The sequence below is a fragment of the Tachypleus tridentatus genome, chromosome 13 (genome assembly GCF_004210375.1).
Source record: "Tachypleus tridentatus isolate NWPU-2018 chromosome 13, ASM421037v1, whole genome shotgun sequence".
Taxonomy (NCBI): Eukaryota; Metazoa; Arthropoda; class Merostomata; order Xiphosura; family Limulidae; genus Tachypleus; species Tachypleus tridentatus.
In genome coordinates, this window is record NC_134837.1 from 218,934,896 (window position 1) to 218,961,830 (window position 26,935).

Genomic DNA, 26,935 nt, shown 5'->3' on the forward strand with positions numbered 1-26,935 from the left:
AAAGGAACTCAACTGACGTAAAACGTGAAAATACATAAACTTTCGCGACGTGCAAATTAAAAAACGAAGAGAAAGGCTTCTTCATATTGATCATTTGTTTGATTACCACATTATAGACGTGGTCTAGAAAGGAGTCAGAGTACTTGCAAACACCACAACCTCTGATCTTCATGTCATAATTAGGTGCATATTCTGCAGTAACAAATGTTGGGGAAGGAGAAGATGGAGGTCTACTAAAATATTTTAAAAGCGATAAAGAAGGTAAGACATGAGGGGCAAATTTAGGTCAGATGGGGTTTGGGGCAGCAGAATAACATTTGGGCCCTCCATGAGAGATAGAACTGCTTGTAAATCATTAAAAAAAATTCAAAATTTCTTTTCGTTGTGGACACCAAATTATCAAGTCCCTGGTGTAACTGTTCCTTCTGCCCCACCCTAAATTCAAATCCACGGGCACAAGGCTGAAAAGGATGTTTATTTGAGACATTTATGGATATATTTTCTAATGATTCCTTGCAGATGAAAGCATTTTGAGGACTTCATGTCCGTTACATAGGTGACTTCACGAACGTTACATAGGTGATTTCATGTCCGTCAGAGGTAAGGTCAAGTGTTGGAGAATAGGGGTCGCTGGAATAAATTATTAACTGTTAAATCACTTCCGTAGAGTTATGCCCGTGCCTTTAAGCATTGATTAGTTAAAATATTACATACATTAACTGTGGGCAATAAAAAATTTTGGTGATCAGATATCAATGGTTGCCCTGATTTGTAAACTGTAGGATTAACTAACCTAATTATTAATATGTTGTAAATTATTTTTATTTTAGTCTGTAATTTTAATAGTTTTATTCAATTCTAATTGATAATTACTGACTAGGATAACAAATAATTAGTGATTAATAATTAGACTCAAATGATTATATTACCTGCTAACCATGTCAATATTTGAATTGGTTTGTACGAGGGCTGTTCAAAAAATACGCGGGCTGACGTCATAAAACAAAATGTACTTTATTTAGAAGTTACAGGTCTGGGACCCCTTCAAAGTACTCTCCTCCCAATGCACACACTTATCCCAACGGTGTTTCCACTTGTTGAAACAGTCCTGGTACGCTTCTTTTGTAATGTCCTCCAGCTCCTTCGTCGCATTTGCCTTAATCTCGGGAATCGTCTCAAATCTTCTTCCTTTCAAGGGTCTTTTGAGTTTGGGGAACAAGAAAACATCGCAAAGAGCAAGGTTAGATGAGTAGGGTGGGTGGGGAAGAACAGTGATCGAGTGTTTGGCCAAAAACTCCCGAGTTCTGAGGGCTGAATTTCGCAGCAACGCGGTGCATCTTCAAATTTTCGGTCAAAATCTCGTAACAAGATCCAACTGATATCCCACACTCTTCAGCAAGCTCCCTGACAGTCAGACGTCGATTTGCCCGCACCAGGGTGTTGATTTTGTCGACGTGTGGGTCGTCAGTTGACGTGGAAGGACGTCCAGGGCGCTCATCATCTTCAAAGGACTGTCGACCATCCTTAAAACGTTCATGCCACTTGAAACATGCCGTACGATTCATAGCAACATCACCGTAAGCCGTATTAAGCATAGCAAAAGTTTCAGTCGCAGATTTTCCAAGTTTAACACAAAATTTCACAGCAAGTCGTTGCTCCTTCAGGTCATTCATTCTGAAATCCGCCAAACGAAAAAATCGCACTTCACTTAAAACCGCGTAGCTAATACACAAATAAAGATATCTGCAATCGGGAAATAGCGTCGTAATCAGCTGATTTGTGCAAACCTAGCGACACCAAGCGGATTCCCCTGGAACCAACTGGAGCCTCGCAATTCAAACAGTCCGCGTATTTTTTGAACAGACCTCGTATTATCTTGTCTAGGCTGGTTCTCATTTAAAATTGTATTGATATTCTAGTTCTTATCCTTCTCAGTAGGTGGCGAGACGATGATCATGTGATGTTTGTTTAAGCGGGAAAAGAAGAGCTCAATGCCCAATAATAGTTTTAAAGTCTTTTCATAAGTATTATTCGAAACATTTCTTATTTTCGATACATTAAGCACCATTTCTATTCATATTGTTATTTATGTAACCATGCCATGTTACTTAATTTTTCACTCAGATTTACATTGGTGTAGCGGTAAGTCTACGGATTTACAATGCTAAAATCAGGGGTTCGATTCCCCTCGGTGGGCTCAGCAGATAGCCTGATGTGGCTTTGATATAAGAAAAACACACACATAAGCCTGATTTCGATATCCGTGGTGGACAGAGCACAGATTGTCTTTTATGTAGCTTTGTGCTTAATGATAAATAACAACACTTTAAGTTAAAAAACAAACAAAACATACTTTCGGCGGCATTTTGAAATAACGAATCAATTAAACGTCATAACAAAGTCGTATAATATTTCACCGCCGCTGTCGCTTTCTTTGTAATTGTAATCGCGTATGACTTTGCCGCTAGATCAGATGCTTGTTTAGATCTTATAGCAAAGTTGTTTTTGTCGGTGGATATTTCCCTGCTCCGATTTCTGTTTTTGTATACCTGTCGTTAGTAGATATAAACATCATATTTAGAGAAAGACACATCTAAAGTGATAAGTGATCAACAACTCGCTTATAGCTAGTCTTAAGAAATACTTCTGACTAACATTTCGTTTAATACCTTTAATGTTGAACTATGTCTACGTAGACTTCCAATAAGGCGATTTCAACCTACGTCAGATAACACACGTACAAGTCTTGTCTTGTATCGTGAGTCTAGCATTGTGGGGTCGTTACTAGCTGTTCGGAATTTGGATTCTAATGCTATGGTGTTCTTAGTAGCAACAGTAAAATAAAAATGATATAATTTGGTAACGGCAGCAACAACACAGACTGTCTTAATGTTAGTAGTGTAAATATTACATTTAACTTACCACAAACTTAGAAAATCATGGGCTTGAAAAGTATCTTCAGAATCTGAAAACTTTAAGAAAATTGTTTGTGTATTTGGTGTTATTTTCTCTCGGAATCTGAACCCTCCCACGTTACTTATGCTTTTAAGTTATTTCAATTATTGATATATTTTAACTTAACCTTGGTCAGTCAGGTCTTATGTTATGATAAGTAACTATTTCATTGTATCTCATTGATGTTTTTTTGAAGTTTTTGAGGAACCAACCAACTGTTTGAATGCTAGGTAACTAAAAACAAGTAATGAAAAAAAAAGGTTGTTTTAACTAATTATTAGTCCTGTAAAATTACTTTACATTTGAAACGGATTTGCCCCCTGCTAGTACAGCGGTAAGTCTACGGGTTTACAACGCTATAATCAGGAGTTCGATTCCCCTCGGTGAACTCAGCAGATAGCCTGATGTGGATTTGCTATAAGGAAACATTTCATGAAACGGATTGCATTAGGAAATGAATTAAACTGGATTGTATTTTTTGTGAATCATTATATTTTTAAGTTATAATATTTGTGTATTTTGTTCACTAATTTGTACTTATCATTATGTTTCAAGAAGCAGAAAATTCTTAATTATAGATTACCATTCTTATCGCACTTTTAACTACGGCTAATTGGACACGTTTATCTTCAAATTAACGTTAAATATGCAACTAGCATCGAAAAAAAAAAAAAGATGTAAGATCAAACAGGTTGTTAAAATTAGTTTTAAATTACAGCAATTAACTTAGAGTAAAACATCGAGGCAAAAAATGAATTTGACGTGAAGAGTATTGTGAATGGGGGGGGGCATAAAATAAGTCAAAATTTGATGTTCTTGTGTTACGAGCTTTAAGTTAGGGAATAACTCAGTTGTCTCGATTTGCTTAAGGGTAAATCTACGTACTTACAACGCTAAAATCCGGGATTCGATTCTCTGCTATGGCTATATCGCAGATAATTCATTGTATAGCTTTGCATTAAAACAGCGGCTGTCCTCAGTCTGTCGTGTGTCTGGAAAATCTCTACGACATTTACTATTAGTTATGTGGAAAGTTGGGAAGTCCAGAATAGTAAAGGAATACATGACAAATATGTACATTAAATTTGTAAGGTTCTGTCCTTCATTGAGCTGGTCATATCCTGGAAAAGAAGTTTTAAACAGTTCTATAAGTCATGGGTTGTTCCTTCATATTGTGTGAGGGAGCTTTTTTTTTCTATTGGACACACTTAGCATGATATCTGTCTGAGATAGTGTTTGACCAAGTGTGATAGGGATGCGGACAAATTGGCCACAACAAGAATTAGACAAGACCAAAAAAAGAGTATTCGGAGATGCGGTAGAAACGTTAGCTATTACAGTGTTTGAAAGTATTCCACATTAATTTTCAGTTAGTTACTTAGGCCCTTCTGTTCCTGGCGGACACTTTTCTTTATGTCATTTCATATAAGTCTTTAATGTTTTACAGCAAGTCAGTTTATGTTCATTTCATATGTCTTTAATGTTGTTACATCAGGTCACTTTATGTTTACTTCATGGAGTCTTTAATGTTGTTATATCAGTTCACTTTATGCTCACTTCATATAAGTCTTTAATGATGTTACATCGGGTCACTTTATGCTCACTTCATGTAAGTCTTTAATGTTGTGACAGCAGGTCACTTTATGTTCACGTTATACAAGTCTTTAATGATGTTATATCAGGTCACTTTATGTTCACGTCATACAAGTCTTTAATGATGTTACATCAGGTCACTTTATGTTCACGTCATACAAGTCTTTAATGATGTTACATCAGGTCACTTTATGCTCACTTCCTACAAGTGTTTAATGTTGTTATATCAGGCCACTTTATGTTCACTTCATATAAGTCTTTTTTTTTTTTGTTGTTACATCTGATCACTTTATGCTCACTTCCTGTAAGTCTTTAATGTTGTTACATCAGGTCTTTGTACGGCCATATGGCCGTGCCCAGTTCAGTACTCTCTTATCACGTGATCTATCTGAAAGCCAGATGGTATGATGCCAGCCAGCTTCATTCTGCACTCTTTCAAAATGTCTTGAAATCATCTCTACTCCTTTTGTTGTAGGGCCGCTTCGTTAGTGACTTGACCTCTGTGTGTGATATCCAGAATTGCATGGAGACTAAATTTTATTACGTATTATAATAAAACACAAGATTACTGGGTAGTACTTGTATGAAAACGAGCGACATTAAATGCAGGTCTGTGGTAAACAATAATAGCCGTCAAGTAACAACTTGCAATAAGGCACAAAACAAGTTCAAATTTAGAATTTTATCATTTAATATGAGTGTGCATGATAACGTTCTATCGAATATAATGTAAGATATCTAGCAAAATAAGTTGTAACAAGAAAACTTGTGTTTGAGAACTGAATTAAATGTTTGAATAATAAGGCTTTTTACAATTTTTAAAAACCTTTGACAACTGCCATGGTTGAACGTTATGTCCAGTTTTTTGGGGATAATAAAAGTAAAAGCTGATGTTCCAATCGCCCCTAACACAACCAAGTTCAATTAAGCAATTAGAACCATTCAACTGATAAGGGTAGGGCAATAGACGTTGGTAGGTGAATTAAAAAGAGGAAGATGGGCCAAAGAATACAAATCATGTGATTATTAACTGAATTTAGCAGAGCGTGTTGATTAACCCCGAAGATGTGTAAGAACTTCGTAAGAATTTATGCTATACTGAACAATATATATAAAAGCTACATATACATTTATGAAACAGGTTACATCAAAGATAAGGACAGCGTGAAGTTCACACAGCATATCAAAATCTCAGATGAAATGCATTACATAATGACGCGTTCTGTGATTTGAGCTTGGTGTTGGATACCTGTTTTGTGGCTGTGTTTTTATTTTTTCAAATATATATTTCATTTATTATTTATCTATTTTGCCCGACATGGCCAGGTGGGTTAAGGCGTGCAACTCGTAATCTGAGGGTCGCGGATTTGTATCCCCGTCGCACCAAACATGCTCGCCTTTTTAGTCGTGGGGACGTTATAATGTGACGGTCAATCCCACTATTCGTTGGTAAAAGATTAGCCCAAGAGTTAGCGGTGGGTGGTGATAACTAGCTCCCTTCCTCCTAGTCTTACACTGTTAAATTAGGGACGGCTAGCCCAGATAGCCCTCGAGGAGCTTTGCCCGAAATTCAAAACAACAATTTATCTATTTTTTATACTCCGCTTTGAAATTGAATATATGTACAGAGAAAGAAAGAGTGAGGCAAAAGAAACTTGCCACAAAGACTGTATTCACCATTATAATATAATATATAATATATACTAGCTGGAGTTATGCAAGTTCATGATTAATGAGAAGTTATCTTAGGACATGAAAAGTTACTTCCCTTATATGTCACTGTAAAAAAAAAAAAAGTCCATAGAAAGTGCAAAATGCAAAACTGAAAATTTATATGTACCCCACATGGACCTAATGAACCTCCATACAAATTTTAGTGAAGATCCATTCATACCCTGCGAAATAGTTACCTGGACATACAACAGACAACAAATGGATAGTACTATTATATTTATATGGGTTAACGATTAACTGTATTTTCACCATATTTAAATGGTAGTTATTAACATGTCCTTTTATAATTAAAATAATTAACTTGTTTGTTTGTTTTTTAATTTCGCGCAAAGCTGCATGCAGTCTGTCTGAGCTAACCGTCCCTAATTTAGCTTTAGGACTAAAGGGAATCAGCTAATCATTACCACCTACCGACAACTCTTGGGCTACTTTATAAAAACGCCCCCACAGCTGAAATGGCGAGAAGGTTTGGTATCATGGGGATTCGAACCAGCGAATTACGAGATGTGTGCCTTAACCACCTGGCCATGCCATAACAATTTAAAATAAATATAAATTATTATAATTTACTCGAGAGACAAGACCTAAAAATTGTATTTATAATACAATATAAAATAATACGTCATATCTCCAGAATAAAGAACTACAGATCTGGTACTAAAAACTTATTTGTGAAAGCAAGGAAGAAAATGTAATTTATGCTAACTACCAAACATCTGAACATCTGTTACATTTAATGTCGAAGATGTTTTTCGTATAATACCAAAGCTCATCAAAGACGGGCCTTGAAAGGAATCCACAACGAGCGGTTTTCCTTTCAGCCACAGTGGATTTTGTTCATCCACTTAAGATTAATTAGTTATGTCTTAATTTAAAGATCAATTTATCATTGTAAAAACAATAGTTGATTTTTTTATTATTTTAACGTGCGATATATTTTTATGATGGTAGGTTAAAGGTCACTATTACCAAAAGTTGTCTACGATACCATTGCCTTCTTTTAATCCAACAACTGAACATAGATCGTGTTGTAAATGATAATTTGTTCAGTAAATGATCCAACAGAAACCGCTTGTAGTTTTTTTTTACATTTTTTTTCCTGTGACCTTGACCTGTTTTCTTCAAAATTGCATCCATAAATCTCAACGTGACACTCGACCTTTGGGGTCGGATTTGACTTGGCTCAGATAAAGGAAATTGAAGAAAACTGTATAAGTAGTAATTTGTAAATAGACTACTCGATTTAGTACAGAAAGTTTGTGTTACACCGTTTTGTGTAAAATTAGTAAGTGAATTCTGAGAGCAGGAGGGATTCACACATGAGACTTGTGTTTTGGGGCCAATATTTTAACAAAGTAAACTGTCTCCGTCTTACATATTGGAAGTAGGATTGATTATCAAACACGGAATATGAGGTGTCCTGTGATCTAATTACGGAGGACGAAATATGATGTATCTTTATATAATTATGGAGGACGATATTTGATGACTCCATGTAATTATGGAGGATAGAGCACAACAATGTCATGATATAGCTATGATGGACGGAATATGACGAATCTCCAAATTCTATTTAAGAAGTACATAATTTGAAAAATCTACAAGTGTAACTAATGAGAATGGAATTTGACGGATTTCGCTTACTCCTTATTTTGGTGGATAATGTCGATATTAAATGTTTCATCTATGAACATTTCAAGGTATACCATCCTGTAAAAATACCATTATGTCGAAAGAAACGAAAATTTTTGGATGGAACTTAATACTCCATAACCAATTAAAACATTTTCTCTACAGAAATTCTACCAGAGTTTGTGTACTTTTATAAATAGTTGAGTGTTGTGCAGTTCAATATTGGTTAAACTTTAGCTACCTCACAGCAATGACGTTTTGAGTTAGTAGTGTATATATACCTTGTAAGGCTCCTTGTTTCCTTTTTTATGATTGGCTGCAAGTGATCTGACCATATTCACATCATTTTCCTTAAAAAGATTTTTCTAATTCCCCATATTATCGTACTTTGCACTTCAGTTAGATTTTAATCGCATTATCATCGGGTGGAAATTATCTCGTGAAAAATACCTAGTTATTTGCATTATTATTATATCATAGTAACTTGAACTTTTTTAAATTTGAAAAATGAGTATAAGGTAATAATCAACTAATTTTAAATGAAGTAAAATGCACAGACATTTTTTCCTGCACATTGTTTAAGTGTTTATTTGGTGCAAACTTTCAACTGCAATGCTGGAGTCTTCATCAAGCGTAATTTTGCAAAAAATAGGCTTAATTAGGTTGTTGTTAGGGTTGGTCAAAGAAACCCTTAAACAGGGTGTGGAAAAATGTCTAGGCGTATTACTTTATGTATAATCCTACCTTCATTATGAGTTTATTAACTCATTAGAACTAATGTTTAAATTTTGATGTGATGGATATTAAGCCTTACATCACGTCTCAACTATCATTTTATCATGCCGCACAGATAGTCACTTTAGTTAGTACCTTGTTTTTTCCAGCAAGGCGTTGGTTATTACTTTGTGTTTTATATCTTTTTTTTTCTTGTTGTAAATAACGGGTTCATTATGTTTTACGAGAAAAGTAGACGGAATACATGTGTATATGATACTGTAGTTTTCTCTTTCTCAAGATAATATGATGAAATACTCAAATGGAATAAAATATGACAGGCAGACAAGTCTTATTGCTTTTCTCGAAAAAAAAAAAAAGAAATATTCAGGAAAGGAATTCTTTTCGCTCCTGATGCCCTACTTGTTACATAAAGGGGGTCTCAGCAGGGATGGAATCTTACTCGCTACATAAACAAAGGGGTCCCAACAGATCTTTTCTTAAAGTTGGTACAGTTGAACCTATCTCACTTGTTCAGAGCAATGTAAACAGCTATCCTTTATGATTATGTGTATAGACAAAAGTTTAGCGTAGATTGGAGTACCACTCATATCGAAACCCTTCTCAGAGATGTCGTGTGAAGCCTGCCATATTTCCTGTCACCTTTCCTTTAGTAGAGGTGGTTTCCTGTTTTTGATTTCCTCTTGGTTCGTTGAGTATAAAAAAACAACTTATATAATCGTACTTCATGAATATTGTTTATTCTGTTCAAACTGCTTGATGTATAAAATATCTTGTTGTTGTATAAGTTTAGACCCTGCTATAATTCACCTGTTTCACTTGCATGTAAGTGACATTTAATTATAACCCCGTTTGTTTGTTTTCAGATATGCTACCGCAGCAAATTGAAGTCATTGTTACGTAATAACAGTACTCTAGGTTTATGTGATATATCAGTAATAAGAAAACGACACAACGCAATGAACTTCATGAAAAGGTAACTTGAATCATTTGTTTTTATTGAAACATTTAACTGATATTTGTATGTGATGTATTACATTTAAATTTGAAAAAATGTTTCAGAATAAAGGAGTTTTCAATCACTAACACTAAACTGACCTTGCAGATTCCATCGTACAACTGCAGTCTTAAAAAAAATGTTATTTACTGATGTGCGTCGTAATTCTTCCACAGTATATATTCAAACAGTTTTGAAAGCTGTTGCTGTGTTGTAAGCAATTACGACATATTGTATCGTAATCAAGTCAGGATTACACCATACTTCACGAACTCTAAATTGTATCTGAGAAAATAATGCATGCTGCCAATTGGGTAACATTCAAAACTCTTTAGAACTTAATTGATCTATTTAGAACGTCACGAAAAAATTGTTTTCAATATCTCGTTAGTTTGAAAAATCTGAAATTGTTATCTGCATTTGATCACTTAGAATTATGAGGTATCATGATGAATCAAGTGTCGAGTTTCTCAGCACCACATGATGACAAATTAACAACTCTAAATTGTAACTTGTCTGTGGTCTGCTCTTCTCTTCAAAGTAGGTTAATTTTAAAATTGTCCAGTGTTAAGTTGAGACAGTATTTCTAATACAACGTATACTACTAAAAATATAGAATAAAACACCAATTTTTCCAAATTTCTCAATCACTGTGAGGTGTAGTTGAAACCCAGTACTGTTGTAAATTTGGATACGTTTATGTGATGTACCACAATGTTAACTTATAATTCGGTAACAACAGTACTTTGATAAATCAGTAGTGAAGTATAATTGAAGTACTTTTAGTAATTTAGTACTTCTATCGTAGATAAACGTGACATACTCTTATAGTCAGTTTTTGTGACATTGATCCTATTAATGAATATTTTAGATTTACTCGCGAGTATTTTCTTTGTTTGATGTCTTGTTGACACACTGTTGTTACTTCCCCTCGGTGAGACATTGGTAAATTGAGAGACTTACATCGCAAAAGTCCTGGGTTCGATTCCGCGAGGTGGACAGAGTGCGAATAGCTCATTGTGTAGTTTTGCATGAAGATAGGATATATAAGCATAATTATATATGGTTCTGTGGTATTTATAAATCTTCATTCTAAATGTTTGTATATTCTCGGATTGTGAATCCGGGTGGATCAAAAGAAGTGCCCACAGTCTTGGTAAGTAATAATATTGCCATTGAATTTCCACTAAGTAGCCCAAAAGTTGGTAGTGGGTGTTGTTGATTGCTGCTTTCATTCTGGTCTATAAGTTCAAAATTTAGGACTGATTTTCCCAATTATCCGTGTACTTAGCTTTGCGTGAAACTGAAGCAAACAAATAATCGCTTGTGAAATACCAGTTTCGCACCACACTACAGCTCGTGAAATGTGTTAGTCTTCAACCTTGGCAGTAGGAGAATTACTTAAAAACTACTTGGTTACACCGCTAGGGTTTCAAGCGTTGTCTATTAACTGCGGACAGACGGGTCAGGCTCACACCTTTATTAGTTATGTTTTTATTTAGTTACTTATTAAAAATCGTTAGAGTTTGTATCAAAAGTTGGAATATAAAACTCAAATTTGAAATACCAAGAGTAAGTTGTATTGTTATGTTGATCACTAAAACTGATCTCAGAAGTATTAATATATCTCCCACACAAACAGTGTATGTCCGTAGAGCTGGTGGGCATAGCATCGATAGCCCATCGTGTTGAACTACATACAAACCAAAGTATTGATATTCTCAATTAAGAAATAACTTTAACCAGTTTTGGCTAGGCTTTTTTTTTTTTTTCTTCTTCTTCTAGTACGTCTAACCAGTATTTTTGGGAAAATCCCCCTTTTCCGACTCGTTTGTGCAGCGTTATTTCTTTTCAATAATAGTTTTGGAAGTTTAGAATTTTTGGCACAGTGGGATGTCTGTGGACTCACAGTGCTAGATACCGGGCAGAGCATTGATAGCCCACTGTGTAGCTTTGTGCTTAATTACAAAGAACAACAAATTTTATGCCCGCGTTTGATAAATGATCCTATATAGTCATTTAGTCTCTACTGTTAGAGTGTAACCCTGCACGTAATAAGAAAGTTTGTTCATAATCTTAAAAGTACTCTATTTACTTCAGTAATCTGTATATTGCTTGTCCGTAGAAGACAAAAAGATACGCAGATTGCTAAATTAAACGTATTTTCACGGGATGAGGCATAAAAAAACAACACCTAAGTTGGTAAATTGATCGTTCTTTCTGAGGGTAAGACATAAAATCGTGGGTTGATAAAATGAACATTCTCTCTCAGAATGAGATTAGGAAAATATATGGGTTATTAAGATGAACGTTTTGTTAAGATGAGACAAAAATAAAACAAGGGTTATTAAACAGAACGTTTTCTCAATATGAGTACTAACTGAACGTTTTATCAAGATAAAACATAAATGTTTGTTTTTTGAATTTCGTGCAAAGCTACACAAGGGCTATCTGCGTAGCGTCCCGAATTTAGCAGTGTAAGACTAGAGGGAAGGCAGCTAGTCATCACCACCCACCGCCAACTCTTGGGCTACTCTTTTACCAACGAATAGTTCGAATGATCGTCACATTATAACGTCCCCACGGCTGAAAGGGCGAGCATGTTTGGTGTGACGGGGATTCGAACCCGCGACCCTCGGATTACAGGTCGAGTGCCTTAGCCACCTGGCCATGCCGGGCCGTACAAAAGTGAAACGTGGGTTATTAAACTGAATGTTTTCTCAATATGAAACTAAAATGTATGGGATGAATAAAAAATAACTTTAACATGAACATTTTATCCGAGAATAAGACAAAGCACGTTATCATGAAACTTTAGTTTTGCGTATATAGGCATTTAAACGCATTTTGTGGGAATTAATATATTAAAGGTGGAAATCACAATTTTCTTCACATACACTTTCAGTTCACGTGAAATGTCACAAGCACAGTATAAGATCACAACTGTTTTGTTTACTATGTGTGGACTGTTGGTGTTTATAAAATAATGTATGTTTTGCGCCACTGCTGGTGACACAAAATATTGAGGTCAGACCTCCGTCATCGTTGGTTTATTCGTACTAACAACAAGTTTTGCACAAAGCGGTTGACATGGCCGTGGCCTTTAAATTCACGCCACCTGCTGTCCGTTTTTTAGCACTGTTTAGGTGCTTCTTGTGTAAATGTTGACCTTTATCTTACGCTGCAGTAGTCAGAACTTAATGCATTTACCAAACAATGAAACACGCAACCTTGCTGGAAAAGAATATATACATAGGTTTCTGACACTGTTATTTGGTTCGTAATTGGTCAGTGACGTCATTGCATCCCGCAGCTATTACAGCGATGCAGATAGACAGTTAATCTGCGAAGCCTTGACATGTTATGATATATATGTCATGCCACGTGGGTTTATTTGGATTTTTTTCACCAGAAGTGACCAAACTTGCAGATTGAGTGATCTGAGTTTAAAGTGTTTCAAAGTACTGCTTCTGGGCGGTGACCCCACCACTCAAGTCCGGGTCCCTGGGTAGCAATCGGCCAATGGCAGCACCGCCTCTTTCACGGCCGTCCTGTCCCGGGCCAGAGAGCGTGCGACTACAGCCGTGTGGTGTTATTGTTTTATGTACTTGTCAACTTTCTCTCTTCCCAAGAAGCTCGTTACCAAAGCAGGTGAAGAACACCTGTATAAGGTACGAGACAGACAAGTTAAGTGGAACTTTTGCCTATAGCAAGCAGATCACGTCGTTGTTGACGAGAGCTTACGAGGTCCTTGGGAGAGATTCAACGATGAGTGCTGGCTCGACTTTAAACGTTATGGTTCCGTACCCAGGACTTCCAAAAAGAGACTGTAAGTATGTTAGTTTTGTAGTACAACGTTTATACAGCGCGCTATTTTGTGTATCAGTTGTGCTGTATCAAAACTGAGACACCAGAAAGAACGTAGTAATTTAAACTATTCTCTACACTAGATCAGAGACACTGGCCAATGTGAATGAACAGTTGCAGAGTGCAATTTCTAGTCTACTTTGCACAAAACCAGATAAACAGATACATACATCGCCAAATAATGAAATAATCATGTGTTAGATATATAAGAATATTCACGCCACAACCGTGACAGGCAGTTTTAACTTAATACGTTGCGATTATTGAGAGCAAAATTAGTCTGTGAATAGTCATTAGTTGATTTTAGTAATAACTGATGCTTGGTCATATCCAGAGCTGAATAAACATGAATTTTATACTAAGTACAAGCCGTATCGATGTTGATTGTGATTTAGTCGGCGCTAAAAATTAACACTGTAATTCAAGTGCATATTTTACTTTTTTTTGTTAAAGCCCATCAGACAACGCTACGCCCGCGGCGCACGTGAAACATTCCACTCTTTTTTTTTTTCTAGTGTGAACCTTTCCTTCCCCCGTGCACAGCTTGAATTACAGATCAGCGTAGATTTACGGTGTTTTTTAGGACAAAGTTAAAACGATGAATTCCCTCTATGCGCGCCCATGTATGTTTAAGGATGTAACCGTGGTTGGCTTATAATTTACACAGAAGTAACAACTGGAACCTTTTTAATAACGTTTAACATTAATATTTTCTCTATAATTAAAATACCTCTTTCTAGAGGTGGCTGAGTTTTGACAATTGTAGAAATACTAGAATGAGTCAAACGAAATTTTTAACTGTATGAACAGTTTATCTTAGTAATAATCATGTACCTCAATGTCAGTTAACGAATATTTGCCCAGAAAAGGACAGCTATGGACATCTGATATCTTAATTACCATCACGTCCTAAACAAACTAATTGGTGTTGAATCTGACAACGTTTTTATCAGCTCGCCCTGTATTTCATTAATGTTAGATAATTTAGCTTACCCTGTGAGGATTGGGCAAGCAAAACTGCTGTGTTAATACATACCGCGTACCGGTATATGAAATAAATATTTATGAATATGTAACTTTATGAATGAAAATATTATGTGTATATACATGTTTTGCGTTTATGTTATTTTAAAACTTTGATTCATACTAACCATCACGTATCGTATATAGATAAATACTAATCAGAACTTGAAATAATTAAAAAAAGGCAAAACTTGTTTGGATGTACAACAAATAAATAAACTATAAAATGCGCTACATACATCCAGAACTTCCCTTCATCTATAATATTGTTAGTTATGTATATATTTTTATAGAAAACTCGTGTATGTCTATCCAGAGTGAAATTCTGCCAGTACCAATACCAGCTTTTCTGACGCTTTTTATGTAGATGTCTATAAAAAAAAAAGAGGTCTACTTCACCCAGCTGAGCACCTCTACTTTTTTTTTTTTTTTTTTGAGAATTTCACCCCTGTGTCTATGCATGTTTATAGAAGAGAGAGTGTCGTGCGGATGTTAAGACTGATACACAGTGTATCCCCACCGCAATGCGAGGACTATTTTTTAGTGACCTCCAAAACCAGGGGGATCCTTTTGATTTGTACAGCGTCTTTGATTTTTGTTTGGGCTTATCCTTGTTTATTAGAAAATGTGTGTGTGTGTAAATATATATATATATATATATATGTGTGTGTGTGTGTGTGTGTGTGTGAGTGTGTGTGTATGACTTTTCAAATCTTAAGTAGATACTTTTCCCATGGCATTTACCAATGTTTGTTATCATTTGGCCTGGCATGGCCAAGCGCGTAAGGCGTTCGACTCGTAATCCGAGGGTCGCGCGCCCGCGTCGCGCCAAAACATGCTCGCCCTCCCAGCTGTGGGGGCGTTATAATGTTTCGGTCAATCTGTTGGTAAAGAGTAGCCCAAGAGTTGGCGGTGGGTGGTGATGACTAGCTGCCTTCCCTCTAGTCTTACACTGCTAAATTAGGGACGGCTAGCACAGATAGCCGTCGAGTAGCTTTGTGCGAAATTCCAAAAACCAAACCAAACCATTCCCGGTAAAGTAACGCACCAGCTCGTGATATGTTACTGCCCCGAGAGTGAGACGAACATTTTTATCGTTCTTCCTCTACAATTTCGCCCGAAAGAGCGGCGAAAGTTCGTTTTATCAAAAGCACGACATATTTATTATTGTTTTATAAATCAAAATGCATGCGGTTAAGCTTACCCCTAACAATCGAACATAAAAACAAATGCGAGAGAACAACATGACCGTAATCGGAAGAAAATACTTCGTGCCTCAAAGATGTGTGTGTGTAATACTAAACTTTTATAATATAGTTTATTAGTAACGTATTTGGTGATTTCCTGTCATTATCCGTTTTCTCAGTAACACATGTCTAAAAGATAGCACAGGATTACTCAGTAGTTATCTGGTTTTATTAACAGAACTACTAAGTTGTTATCCAGTTTTGTTTACAGGACTAACATTTTTTTAAGTAAAAAAGTCAACCATAGTGACATGTATACGTGAGTGCAGTTATATTTACTAATATTATACGAATGTATTAATAATGCTGTGATTATAATTTACGCAAACGAATGTGTGAAAACAACAACAAAAACAACCTTTTCATGCATTTATAATAGTATTTTACCGGTCTTACGTTAAAAAAAAAAGCACTACAGAACTTGTTCGTAGAAAGAAGTGTGGTCGTTGAAAGCAGTTGACACAGGTGGAGCTGACAAAACGTGCCAGACACTCAACATAGCTCTTTCCATGTATGGGTTAGATTCCTGGTACAGCAGGTGAGGCCCAAGCACGTGCTCCTTGGTTCTCTGTATGGTTAACTGACCCGGCGTGTTCGGACATGGTCTAGTGCACAAAAACAGAGATGGCTCCTGGGGATAACAGCAGAATGTTAGCTATAATGTCGCTTTCATATAATAAACTTCTTGGTATTGTATTCAAATATAGCATGACTGCAGCAAACAGCTCTATATCTGACGTGTACAGTTGTTTTAGGTCTGACGAAACGGTGGGAAGTGAACATTCAAAACAAACTTACACGGAGCAACGCCTACCCCATTAAGTGCATTCCCTTTCGCTACGTTTTCTTTCCTTCCCGAATGGCGTTAGAGGTCCTCTGAATCGTAACAAGCCGCGGAGCCACGTCTCTACCCCAGACAACAAACACGTGCCGGCTAACGACCTCAGCTCACTAGACGACCTTGTCCCCAGCCAAAGTTGTGCGGGCTTGTTTGCGTGTTTTAGTGTGACGTGGTAAGTATCTACTAACGTTCAATGTGACCAGAGATAGATCCCGGGACTGTAAGCGCGTGACCTTAGATACTCCTCCATTGTCTGCTACACTCAGGAACTAAAGGAATGTGCGAAGGAAATAGAGTTTAAAAATAAATGAATAATAATGTGTGTTTTTCACTATGTTAGGAATAAATATTTCGCAGAGTTTTTAGAAACATTCAATACAGTAATTTCTTATGCGACTAAATTTACTGTAGTTGTATAATGTTCAATTTAAATAAGCATGGTAAATTAGCGGATGGGGCAAGTTGACAATGATAAGATGGGCCCCTGGGCCTTAGGAACTTATAAATGTTAATATAGAAACTGAGCTGGGGTTTCTGAATGGAAACTGCTGCTTTTCGGTTAAAGCATTGTTATAAAGGAGAGTATGTTGTAGAAGGACTGACAGAATTACTTGTAATAGACTTTTAACTTTGTATCATAGTATTTCACAATGTACCCCCAAGCCCTTGTTGGAGCTGCTAAACGTCTTTGTAGAGTATGCTTACGAATGTTAACTTGTCTCCAAAATAAATTTAGTAACACCAAGGATGAGCTTTTACCAAGATCTATTGACTTACAAACCATGTTATGAATATATGATCTTTCTTCAAGTGCTTATGCAAACAATCTTCTAAATCAAGGCAAAGCACATGATATTAAAAGAAAACTAATTACAAAATATTTGCTGTTCATCTTGAAAGTATTATTGTAAATGAAACTGGGCATAAGTAAAGAAAATTTGTGCTTGGTATTTGCCTGAAAGTTTTAATAATAATATCAAAATGTAAGAAAAAACAATTCACTGGTTAAGCAAGTACAGGATGGCTGAGAAATTTTGGCTAATAGTTATTAAACTGTGAGAATAAAAGACTATCAATACGTAATTTTAAACAGTGCAGTTACGTACTTTCTCGTGTTATAAGGACTAATGAGTTTACAAAAGATAACTAATGTTTTACTAACTTGAAATCATAAAGAAAAATTTTATTAGTGAATGTCATTAAAAACTGAAGCCTTTGACACATTAAGTGACATGTAGGTACATAATTATTGGGAGCAAATTCTCTGTTAATGAGCTGTACCTTTGGCCAGGTTGAGTTTTAATTTTGCTTGAAGTACTTAGCTTACTCTGATTGTAAGTCATTAAGTGTGGAATCTGAAATAAATAAATAACATTTAAAACATGTTATAATCACAAATTGATACTGTATTTGATCACTCTACCTGATCATATCTTATAGCCAAATATTATAACAATCTTGGAAAGCAGCATATAGAAAAAGCCCCTCTCAGAAGTTCAAAAGAGGCCTAGACAGTTTTTCACTTTTGGGGCCCCTATCCGTAATAAAAAGAAATGATGATGTAAAAAAAAAAAGACAACAGTTAGCTTAAAAGAAAAGCAAAATATAATTTGAATATTTTTAATTTAACATATAATTAATAACATTTAATAAATGCTTTTCTAGCCTTTTTTGTGCATAGAAAAAGATAAGTGTTTACATTTGATGCCCTCTTTGAGTTTGAGACTTAGGCCAAATAGCCCTCTTGAACCTCCACCCTTCCCTCTAGCTGGGCCTGCATAGGAATAGTATTGGTGACTTTCTCAGCTAGTGTGCACTGTAAATCAAAGATCAATCCATCTATATATTACAGAAGATTGGTCCGAACTGTACTGTATAATGTCAAGAGGAAGTTTATTACTGTGAACTTTTTATAACAAAACCAAAGTATGCTTGGGCAAAATGATATGTAGATTTTGATAAAACAAAATAACACTATTGATAACACCTACATACATTCTGAGTGATATAAAGTGTACAGTAATAAACAGAGGTGATGATAACCTTTCACCCAGGGGCACTGGTGGAATGTGTTCCTAAATTTCAAGCTGATAGTGAAGTGATCCTTTGAATGAGGATAGGAGACTTGTGCATAGTTATCAGGAATACTTACTTTTTTGTATTTGAATTGAGTGGTTAAAGGTAACATAGCAAATACTGTGACTTGCTCCCTTTCAAATATTGCCTATTGTGATATTATCTTGCATATAAAAAAATGAGCATTTCAAAATGTACGTAATAACAAACAATCTACAACAGTCTCATGACATTATCACATACAAAATGAAATTTAGTTTAAAATAGCAAGTTTTTGTGTATTAAGAATGATGTTCAAACTATAATAATGAAGTTAATGCATGTTATGAAAATATTCTGCAATGGATGGTAGTAATGTTTACATGGAGATCCACAATGTGGAACAATATTGCCACAAACATACTAAAACACACATTTTATGATGATAATTTACACACACACAAACTGCAATATTCTTCATTTATGAATATCATCATCAGTAACCAGATGGTTTACAGTGAAAAGTTAACAACTCATAAACACTGATTACTTGCAATATTAAAGAATAAATAAATCTTGACTTTTAACTTCTAAAGGACTAGGCTGGAAAATGTAAAGCATATTGATAAGCCTTCTAGTTCATTTTTAACTTGTAGCATTCTAATTGTGTTTTGGTGGTTCTTTTTGCTTTGCTAGTTTCACCATTTTGTAATGAATAGCATGTACTGTTATATTTTATATTTAGCTTTTGCATTAAATACAAGGAAAAAAGTATAATGATTTGTTGCTTATTTTAATAGCCAAATGTTTCTTTGCATATCATTAATGGGGAAATCTTAAAAATACTGTACAAAGTCTTGCTACTGTGAAAAACTTTGATTCTGATATTCTATTTATAAGAGAAATTGGGATAGGTTTGATACTGTATTTGTTTAATGGTTGATTCTGTAAAGTTATCTCTACTTTTTTTTTAGAACCACTGAGGATGCATTACTTGGCAGAAGTTCAGTTTTCAGATTCATTCATACGTCTTTCAAATAACTAAACATGAATTGTATATTTGTCTTAGAGCACACATACACTACCTACCTTCATAAAGATACATAATTAGCCTTACTACCCTTCCAACTCTTTAGTTGTCACTTCTCGATCAGTCTGTATATTTATTATTTTCTTATGATCTTAAAAAACATGTTTTATTATTTTTAACCAAAACTGTTTAATTTCTCTGTGTAAACACATAACAATTCTGGAGACAATTTTATTTTTAGGCTACAGACTGTTAAAAACTTTAGTAACATACATAAGTAATGATAGAGAAGCACTTACATTAAGCTTATGAAGAAACATAAATATAGAAGTTTAGCTAATTATGAATCATTTCATTTTTTCACCACTTTTACAATAAATATCCCTCAAACCATATATTCTTTTAGTTTACGAGAGAAAACTGCATATAAAAGTGTATAAAAGAAAATTATTATAATTTGTTATTAATTCACCAAAAGTTGTAATTTTTCTCCACTTGAACACCATCTGTGGATTTTGAGGTAAAGAATTCATTAGGTATCAAAAATTGCTAAATGTAAGCAAATCCTACTTTGTAAGCTAAAATACAAGTGCTTATAAATTATTGGAATCATGATGATTAATATTATCTTTGTTAACTTTCATACTGATAAAGTGAGTAAGATATGAAATTTGTGTTCCTTTACTTGAACTCAATCCTTGATATTATTAATAAAAGAAAGAATCTAATACACACATACAAAACAACAACAAAAACTTTCACATGATAATAGCTTGTTTTTTTTTCTTTTTCCTGATCCCTAAGAGCTTAAGCTATTCTTTTTATTTTTTAGTGTTTCTGATATACTGTTGGATATTTATTATAAGGGTTAACTGCACTGTACCTGAACTATTTATAAATGTTACTGCAGTAGTGTATTCCAAAAGATGCAAGCTATGAGTGACACATTAAGCACTGATGTATTTTGATCCATGGGAAATTTGTCCATTTAGCAGTTCAATGGATAGCTCTTTATGATTGTAGAGATTTTAAAAACATTTCATTTATGAAGAAAAATTCACACAAAAATTGCCAAGCTAATAGGAGCCAAGAGAGACATTTTGAAGAAGAGATATTTCAATGCTTATGGAGGGAGAAAACCCCCCACAGAAGAGCATTTAAGGTAGCAGTGGGATCAAATACTACAAATCTAAAACAACATCTTATTCGATGATATAAAGGCCATTGCCTCTAAAAAGTCATTACAATGGATGTGTGTATATCTTCCAATTCCATTAATAAGATAAACAATGAATTAAAGTTGGTGAATGACCACACGATTCTAGTCACATTTTTAAATTGATGGCTGCTTTCATTAGAAAAGAAAAGGGAGGGACTGTGATAGCAATAATCAAATTTAATTATCTGTATCACAAATCTTCTGATACAACTAAAACATAGTTCTGTGCATTGGTTTGTTTCAAGATGTTCTTGAAAAATATTTGTATAGTAGGGAGTCTGTGGGAGTTGGTCAAGATATATGATCTAAGATTGACCTTGCTGTCCTATAAAGCAGCATTTTACATTATACTGAGTAAGTTTCAAGTAGTTCCAAGGGCAAAATGAGACCTTGAATACAGTTCTTATAAAGTGTAATTAAGGTTAGTATATAAAGAGAAATCTTGTTTACAAAAAAATTATTTTCTGTGGTAGTAAACACAAATTTTTTTTGTAGGTCCATCAAACACTCTAAATTGTGTGTTCTCACCAAGTCAACCTATTTATCCAACCAGATTGTGCAGACCCATTTCTCAGGGACCTACTGAACTATTGCGAGATGCATATTTCCCAGTCAGGCCATACTTTCTTCCATCATTAGCTCTGTACTCTCAAGTTGCTTCCCGTCCAGTACTGGTGTCAGAACCAACACTGTCATTAGCACCTACTGATGATAAAATTATCTCAACTTCACCTGGTATAAAAACTGGTTACTGTAATGACAGGCCCACATGTCAAGAAGAGAAAGATGGGAGCTTAATAATAGTGTCAAGGGAAAAAAAAGAAGAAATTACTCCAGGTGATAACCAAAACAAAAACAGAGAGACAAATAAGTCATCCTCCACACTAGAACCAAACAGATTATCTAAAGCTCGCAGCTACTCGGACAGCACCATTCCATGTGGTTGGTGGACACCACAGATGAATGGACCAGACAGGGTTGCCATGACTGGCAGTGGTAATCCAGGAACAGATGATTTAAACTGGCTGACAAATGTGGCTACAGGTTGTCAGAATCACCCATCATCACCTTCTCAGCCATCCGTAGTACTTCTGCCTGAGCCTCCTGGTCTGCCAACTTCACTGATTCACTCAAGCTCTGGTAGTCTGTTCCGCCCACCAGTTTCACTTGAAAGTGATTTGAACAGTCAAAGACTGTACAGTTCACAATTCCCATTCCCAGCACATCACACTTCTTTACATTCACCCTCACTTTCTGGGACCAGCATGTATAATCAAGGTTCACAGCTTACATCTTTTGGCAATCTCTATCCTACCTACCCCAACAGTGCTCCTAGTCTAGTTTCTCAACATTTCTTTTCATCAGAATCATACCCTGTGGTTCTTCCAATAAGTGGTAGCCATGTTCCAAGCAGGCCAGAACATCCTGTTGTACAGTCTCACACAACTCTTGCTCTTAGTCACTCAGTTTCTGTACCTAGTCATTTAACACAAGCTCGACATAGTTATGTGCCAACAGGAAGCCCTCCTGAGCAGCATGGTTCTATAGTACAAGCAAGATCTCATTATCTTACAGAACCAAGTCAGTCTCCTGAAATGAAGCATTTTAGGGATAGGTTGTCATCTCAAAGCTCTCCAGTTTTGAGGAGGGAAGATGAACATATTCCTTTAAAGGCAAATTCAGGTCAGGAGGTTCAGTCCCAATTACCTGGGTGCCCATTAACTGAGTTTGGCACTAAACATGTGCCATTTGATCACGATTCAACCAGAGGTTTACCCTTAGGAACCAGTTACAAGGTCCCTACAGGTAAGGAAGGCAGTCTAAAACATCGTATCCTAAGGCCCCCAAATATAAATATAATTGAACCACCAGCATCAGCACTGCATGATGCACCTCTGTCTGCTCCTCCAACACATGGACCACGAGATGAACTCCCATCACCAAAACAGCCTCGTTTAGGAACACCCGTGCCTCGAAGTAGTTTATCATCTTTGTCACCACGTGCAGCTCATCAGTTAGTTCCGCCAAAACCTCATGTAACTTCTAATATTTCTAACCCTTCTTGTGATCCAATACATCAACCAGCAAACTCGTCTACTTCAAAACTTCACTATCCTGTTTATTTTAGAAAAGGAGCTATCATACAACTTGCAGATGGACAGCTAAAACAAGTAGAAAAATTGACAACTGAGGATTTCATAGAAAGTGCAAGTCGTAGTGCAGACCTTCGTATAGATAGTAGCACTGTGGTCAAGATTGAAGAAGTGATTAGCTCAGGTTCAGTCATATTAGGGTTCTGTGTAGGAAACAGCCAGGTACAGGTGAGTTGAATGTCTCTTCTACTCAATATTATGTACAAGTAAGAAATGAAGTTGTTAAAAGATGCTATTGCTTTAATCATTAAACAGAAATATATATTAATCACCAACAACACAGGAATAAATGCTGTTGGCCTTCTTAACCAGGCATTGCACAGTATATGCATCACACCTAATGTGATCCTCTTTTGGATGCATTATTAAAAGTAGTACTGTACCAAATCTTGCACAACATCCCTTCTACTTACAAACATACATGCCTTGATTGAATAGTGTATGACTTTGCTCAATTAATTAGCACTTGTAGTGCTTCAAACTAATTTTGTCATGAAATATGCTATATTGATCTGTGTAAACACCTCAGTGACAGTCATAAAGAAATGGATTGTTCCAATCAGTTTCAACTGAGCTTTTGTAAGAGAAGAAGAAGAAAAAAAAAGATTAATAAAATCTATCATTGTTTTTTACTTAGGTTTAGAGAAAGTTAATTATCACAAGCATGTATCAACCAGAAGGACTTTAAGTGGGGTCAATCAAAGTGCTTTATCTTTTTTATCTTAAATATTTATATTCTTTCATAGATTGTTTAGACAGAGTATTCATGATGAAACTTTGTAGAATGGATGGCAACTGCCTGTTGTGGAGACACAAGTATATAGGACCTTTCGAAAGTTTTCCACCTTTCGTCTTCAGTTGCCATCCATTCTACTAAGTTTCATCATAAATATTTGTAGTTTCACATTTTCCATTGTTTTTTATTTTATCAGTTATCCAAATCTGTGTAGCTTGATGTGAATATAACTGCTGTTCATCAGTTTAAAGCAGAACTGTAATTAAAGCAGGATGTAAATACGATTGGCTGCTTTGAGCATTAAACTGCATAGTTATGACTATCATAAATAACAGCTTGTCTTTTTTTTTTCTTTCATTATATCTACTTTGGCAAGTAAAATGTTTAATTTTGTATGTTTTCTTTTATCCAATATTTTTGTTTGTTTGTTAAACCTCTTAGAGCTACAAAACATGGTATTACCTAATTATAATTATTTCTGGGCAAAAAACATTCATGTTATTTTGATATCTAATGGTATTTTTCAAAAAAAAAATGTGTTGAAATATTTTTTGAAAATACTGTTAATAGCAAGGGGACTCCAATCATGAAACAATGCATTCTATAATACTTATAAGAAAGAAAAGTAAATATAATTAGTTATTATATAAGGTTGATTCTTAGTTTTGACATAAGCAGCTTGTTCTGATTTGAAAATTAATATTAATTTATTTAAAAAATGAAAATCAGAAGTTATAACTTATGGACATGAAGAAAAGTAAATAACTTTATTTAAAAGTGCTATATAGCTTTTTTTAAAATAAATCTTCTGAGTTTTGTTTTTTTCACAGGTAAGTGTAGAGGCCCCAATGGAGCATCCTTTCTTTGTTTTTCAACAGGGTTGGTCATCTTGTTTCCCAGAGCAGTCTCTTCACAGGTATGGGCTTGTCTGTCAGCAACTGAAAATTGGTGATGTCTGTATTTCTCTAACACAGAAGTCTAGCCCAGACTTATTATTATCCACTAATGAGCTTTCCTCTTCATCCACCAGTGCTACTTGTACTGTGCCAAATTCAGTTGCTTGCAATTCTGTAAAAACATCTGCAAGTGTCTCTATTAAGGAGGAGCTTTCATCTCTTAACTGTAGAATTTCTTCAGTATCATCTAAGGAACCACCATGTGAAACAACTACAGTTACATTTTCAAGGCATAGCCCTCTAGTGGCTACAACTTCTATGACTCTTCAACCACAACGGAAACGTCGTTGGTCTGCGCCAGATATTAGGTCTGAAGTTAACCAGTGTGGCCTTTAACCCAGTCTGATTGACAAAATAGGTAGAGGCTGAGAAACAAAACAAACTACATTTTTTCAAACTTTCAAGATGTTTTGGTCAAATATTTTTTTCTAATGGTGACTGTTTCTTTTCCTTTTTGACTTGCTAAATTAGATCTTGGAAACAGTTTCTATGTTTTAAAAAAACATTATTAACTCTATTAGAAGACATACACACATCCTGTATAGGATGTGAACTAGAAGAGTTAAAGAACTGTGATGTCTTCAGTTTGTAATAAAGATGTAACTAGCAAGCTATTAAAACAGAAAGAAGAAATGATCATTTGAATTGGCCACCTGTGACAAGAGAAACATGGAGAAATTGTTTAAAGGCTATATTGCTTGTTTTATTTCAAATGAGGAATTGTTAAGAGTTTACCATTTGTTACCCTTATTGTAGCTGAAATACTTGCATATATTATATACTGATATATGTGTGTGTGTGTGTGTGTGTGTATATAGAGTTATTTAAATAAATGTTGTTTTGTAGCTGTACAGCTTCTGTAAAAGAAACACTTTTCTTTGACATGTTAGTAAATACAACTACTAATGCCTCTCTGCATGTAGTATTACACATGGAATACACTGTTTAAAAACCTCGACTGAGTTTTATAAAGATAATATGTGAATATTCAATCTTTTAAACATAGTGAAACTGTTTCTGATACTGTTACCTCAGGACTGAAGGTGCTACATCAATTGACTTGTTAACTAATTATCTTTCCAAACTTAAAAGCATAAGTTTAACAATGTTGTACTTTTGTATATAAGCAGGCACAAATACCTGCTGTAACTAACTAGTTTGCTTCATGTAACATATAAACCATGCCTCAGTGGATCAAGTACATATCACTTAACCTCATAAATGACTAGGTTACGTTTCTCTAACTAACCATGAATGTTGTACACGTTGTAAGTAAATTTAACTACACAGTAAATTTGTAGTTATCTGATTATATGACTACAGGGCACATCTGATGAGTATTAATTGTATCACTATCCTGTTACTGTTCAGCTATATAACTTAACTAATATCTCACTTTACATTTCTGTGATCACTGTTATATTACTTAATATCCTGATGGTTATATTACACTCTAACCAAATTGTTTAATTAATACATTGGTAGTTTCTACAATATTAGTGATAAAAAATAACAACACTTTTAGCTTAATTTACTGGACTACACATTTTTAAATAATCCAACGTGTAAACTCACTAACTTTTTGCAACACAGAACATCACTGTAGCTTCATGTACAATGTTTATTTTTTTCTGAATATAATTAAGCTACTTGAATGCTTTGGACATCATATTGATATAATGGTCAGAATTGTAATTTAAATGATGCAGAAGCTTCAATTTTTGGTAAAAAGACAAAAACAAATTAGTTGTATTATGTAACAAAAAAACCTTACAGGTTAAGAGTACAGAAAAAGTTATATTGTACTGTTCAGATAAAAAAACATTAAAAAGATTGAAGAACTGTACACAAGGCAATGCTGTATTATTTGTAATTGAAAAGAAATAAAGGTTAAGCTAAAAGTATATGTAATATTAGTTTAGAATATGTGAAAAGTTAGGGTTATATGTTCATTTGGTGAGCTCAATGTGTGGTTTACTTTTTAACCAATGATGTTATGTGCAAAGAAAAAGGTTGACTAAAAACAAGCTTTCTTGTTGCCCATTATTGTCTTTAAGTGAATTAATTTAATAAGTAATTATATTTGTTCAGAATTGTTATCATTTGCTTATAAAATCCTTAATAAAAGTGGTTAACACTCTTGATCAACATGTTTAAGCATT

The 26,935-nt window shown here is 34.9% G+C and overlaps 1 protein-coding gene across 2 annotated transcripts in view; it reads left to right on the forward strand.

Annotated features, from left to right (window-relative positions):
* LOC143239162 (uncharacterized) overlaps positions 1-26,917 on the forward strand; it is a 63,352-nt gene extending 36,435 nt beyond the window's left edge. Inside the window, exons 1-3 of one of the 2 annotated variants that reach the window (XM_076480018.1) lie at positions 13,059-13,475; positions 21,424-23,249; positions 24,648-26,917. In XM_076480018.1, the coding sequence (XP_076336133.1) occupies positions 13,169-13,475; positions 21,424-23,249; positions 24,648-25,109 (2,595 nt within the window). In that variant the 5' untranslated portion in view covers positions 13,059-13,168 and the 3' untranslated portion in view covers positions 25,110-26,917. Of the gene's footprint in view, positions 1-13,058; positions 13,476-21,423; positions 23,250-24,647 lie in introns of those variants that run through there. The other variant, XM_076480019.1, reaches the window with a different exon arrangement.
* The last annotated feature ends 18 nt before the right edge of the window (positions 26,918-26,935 follow it).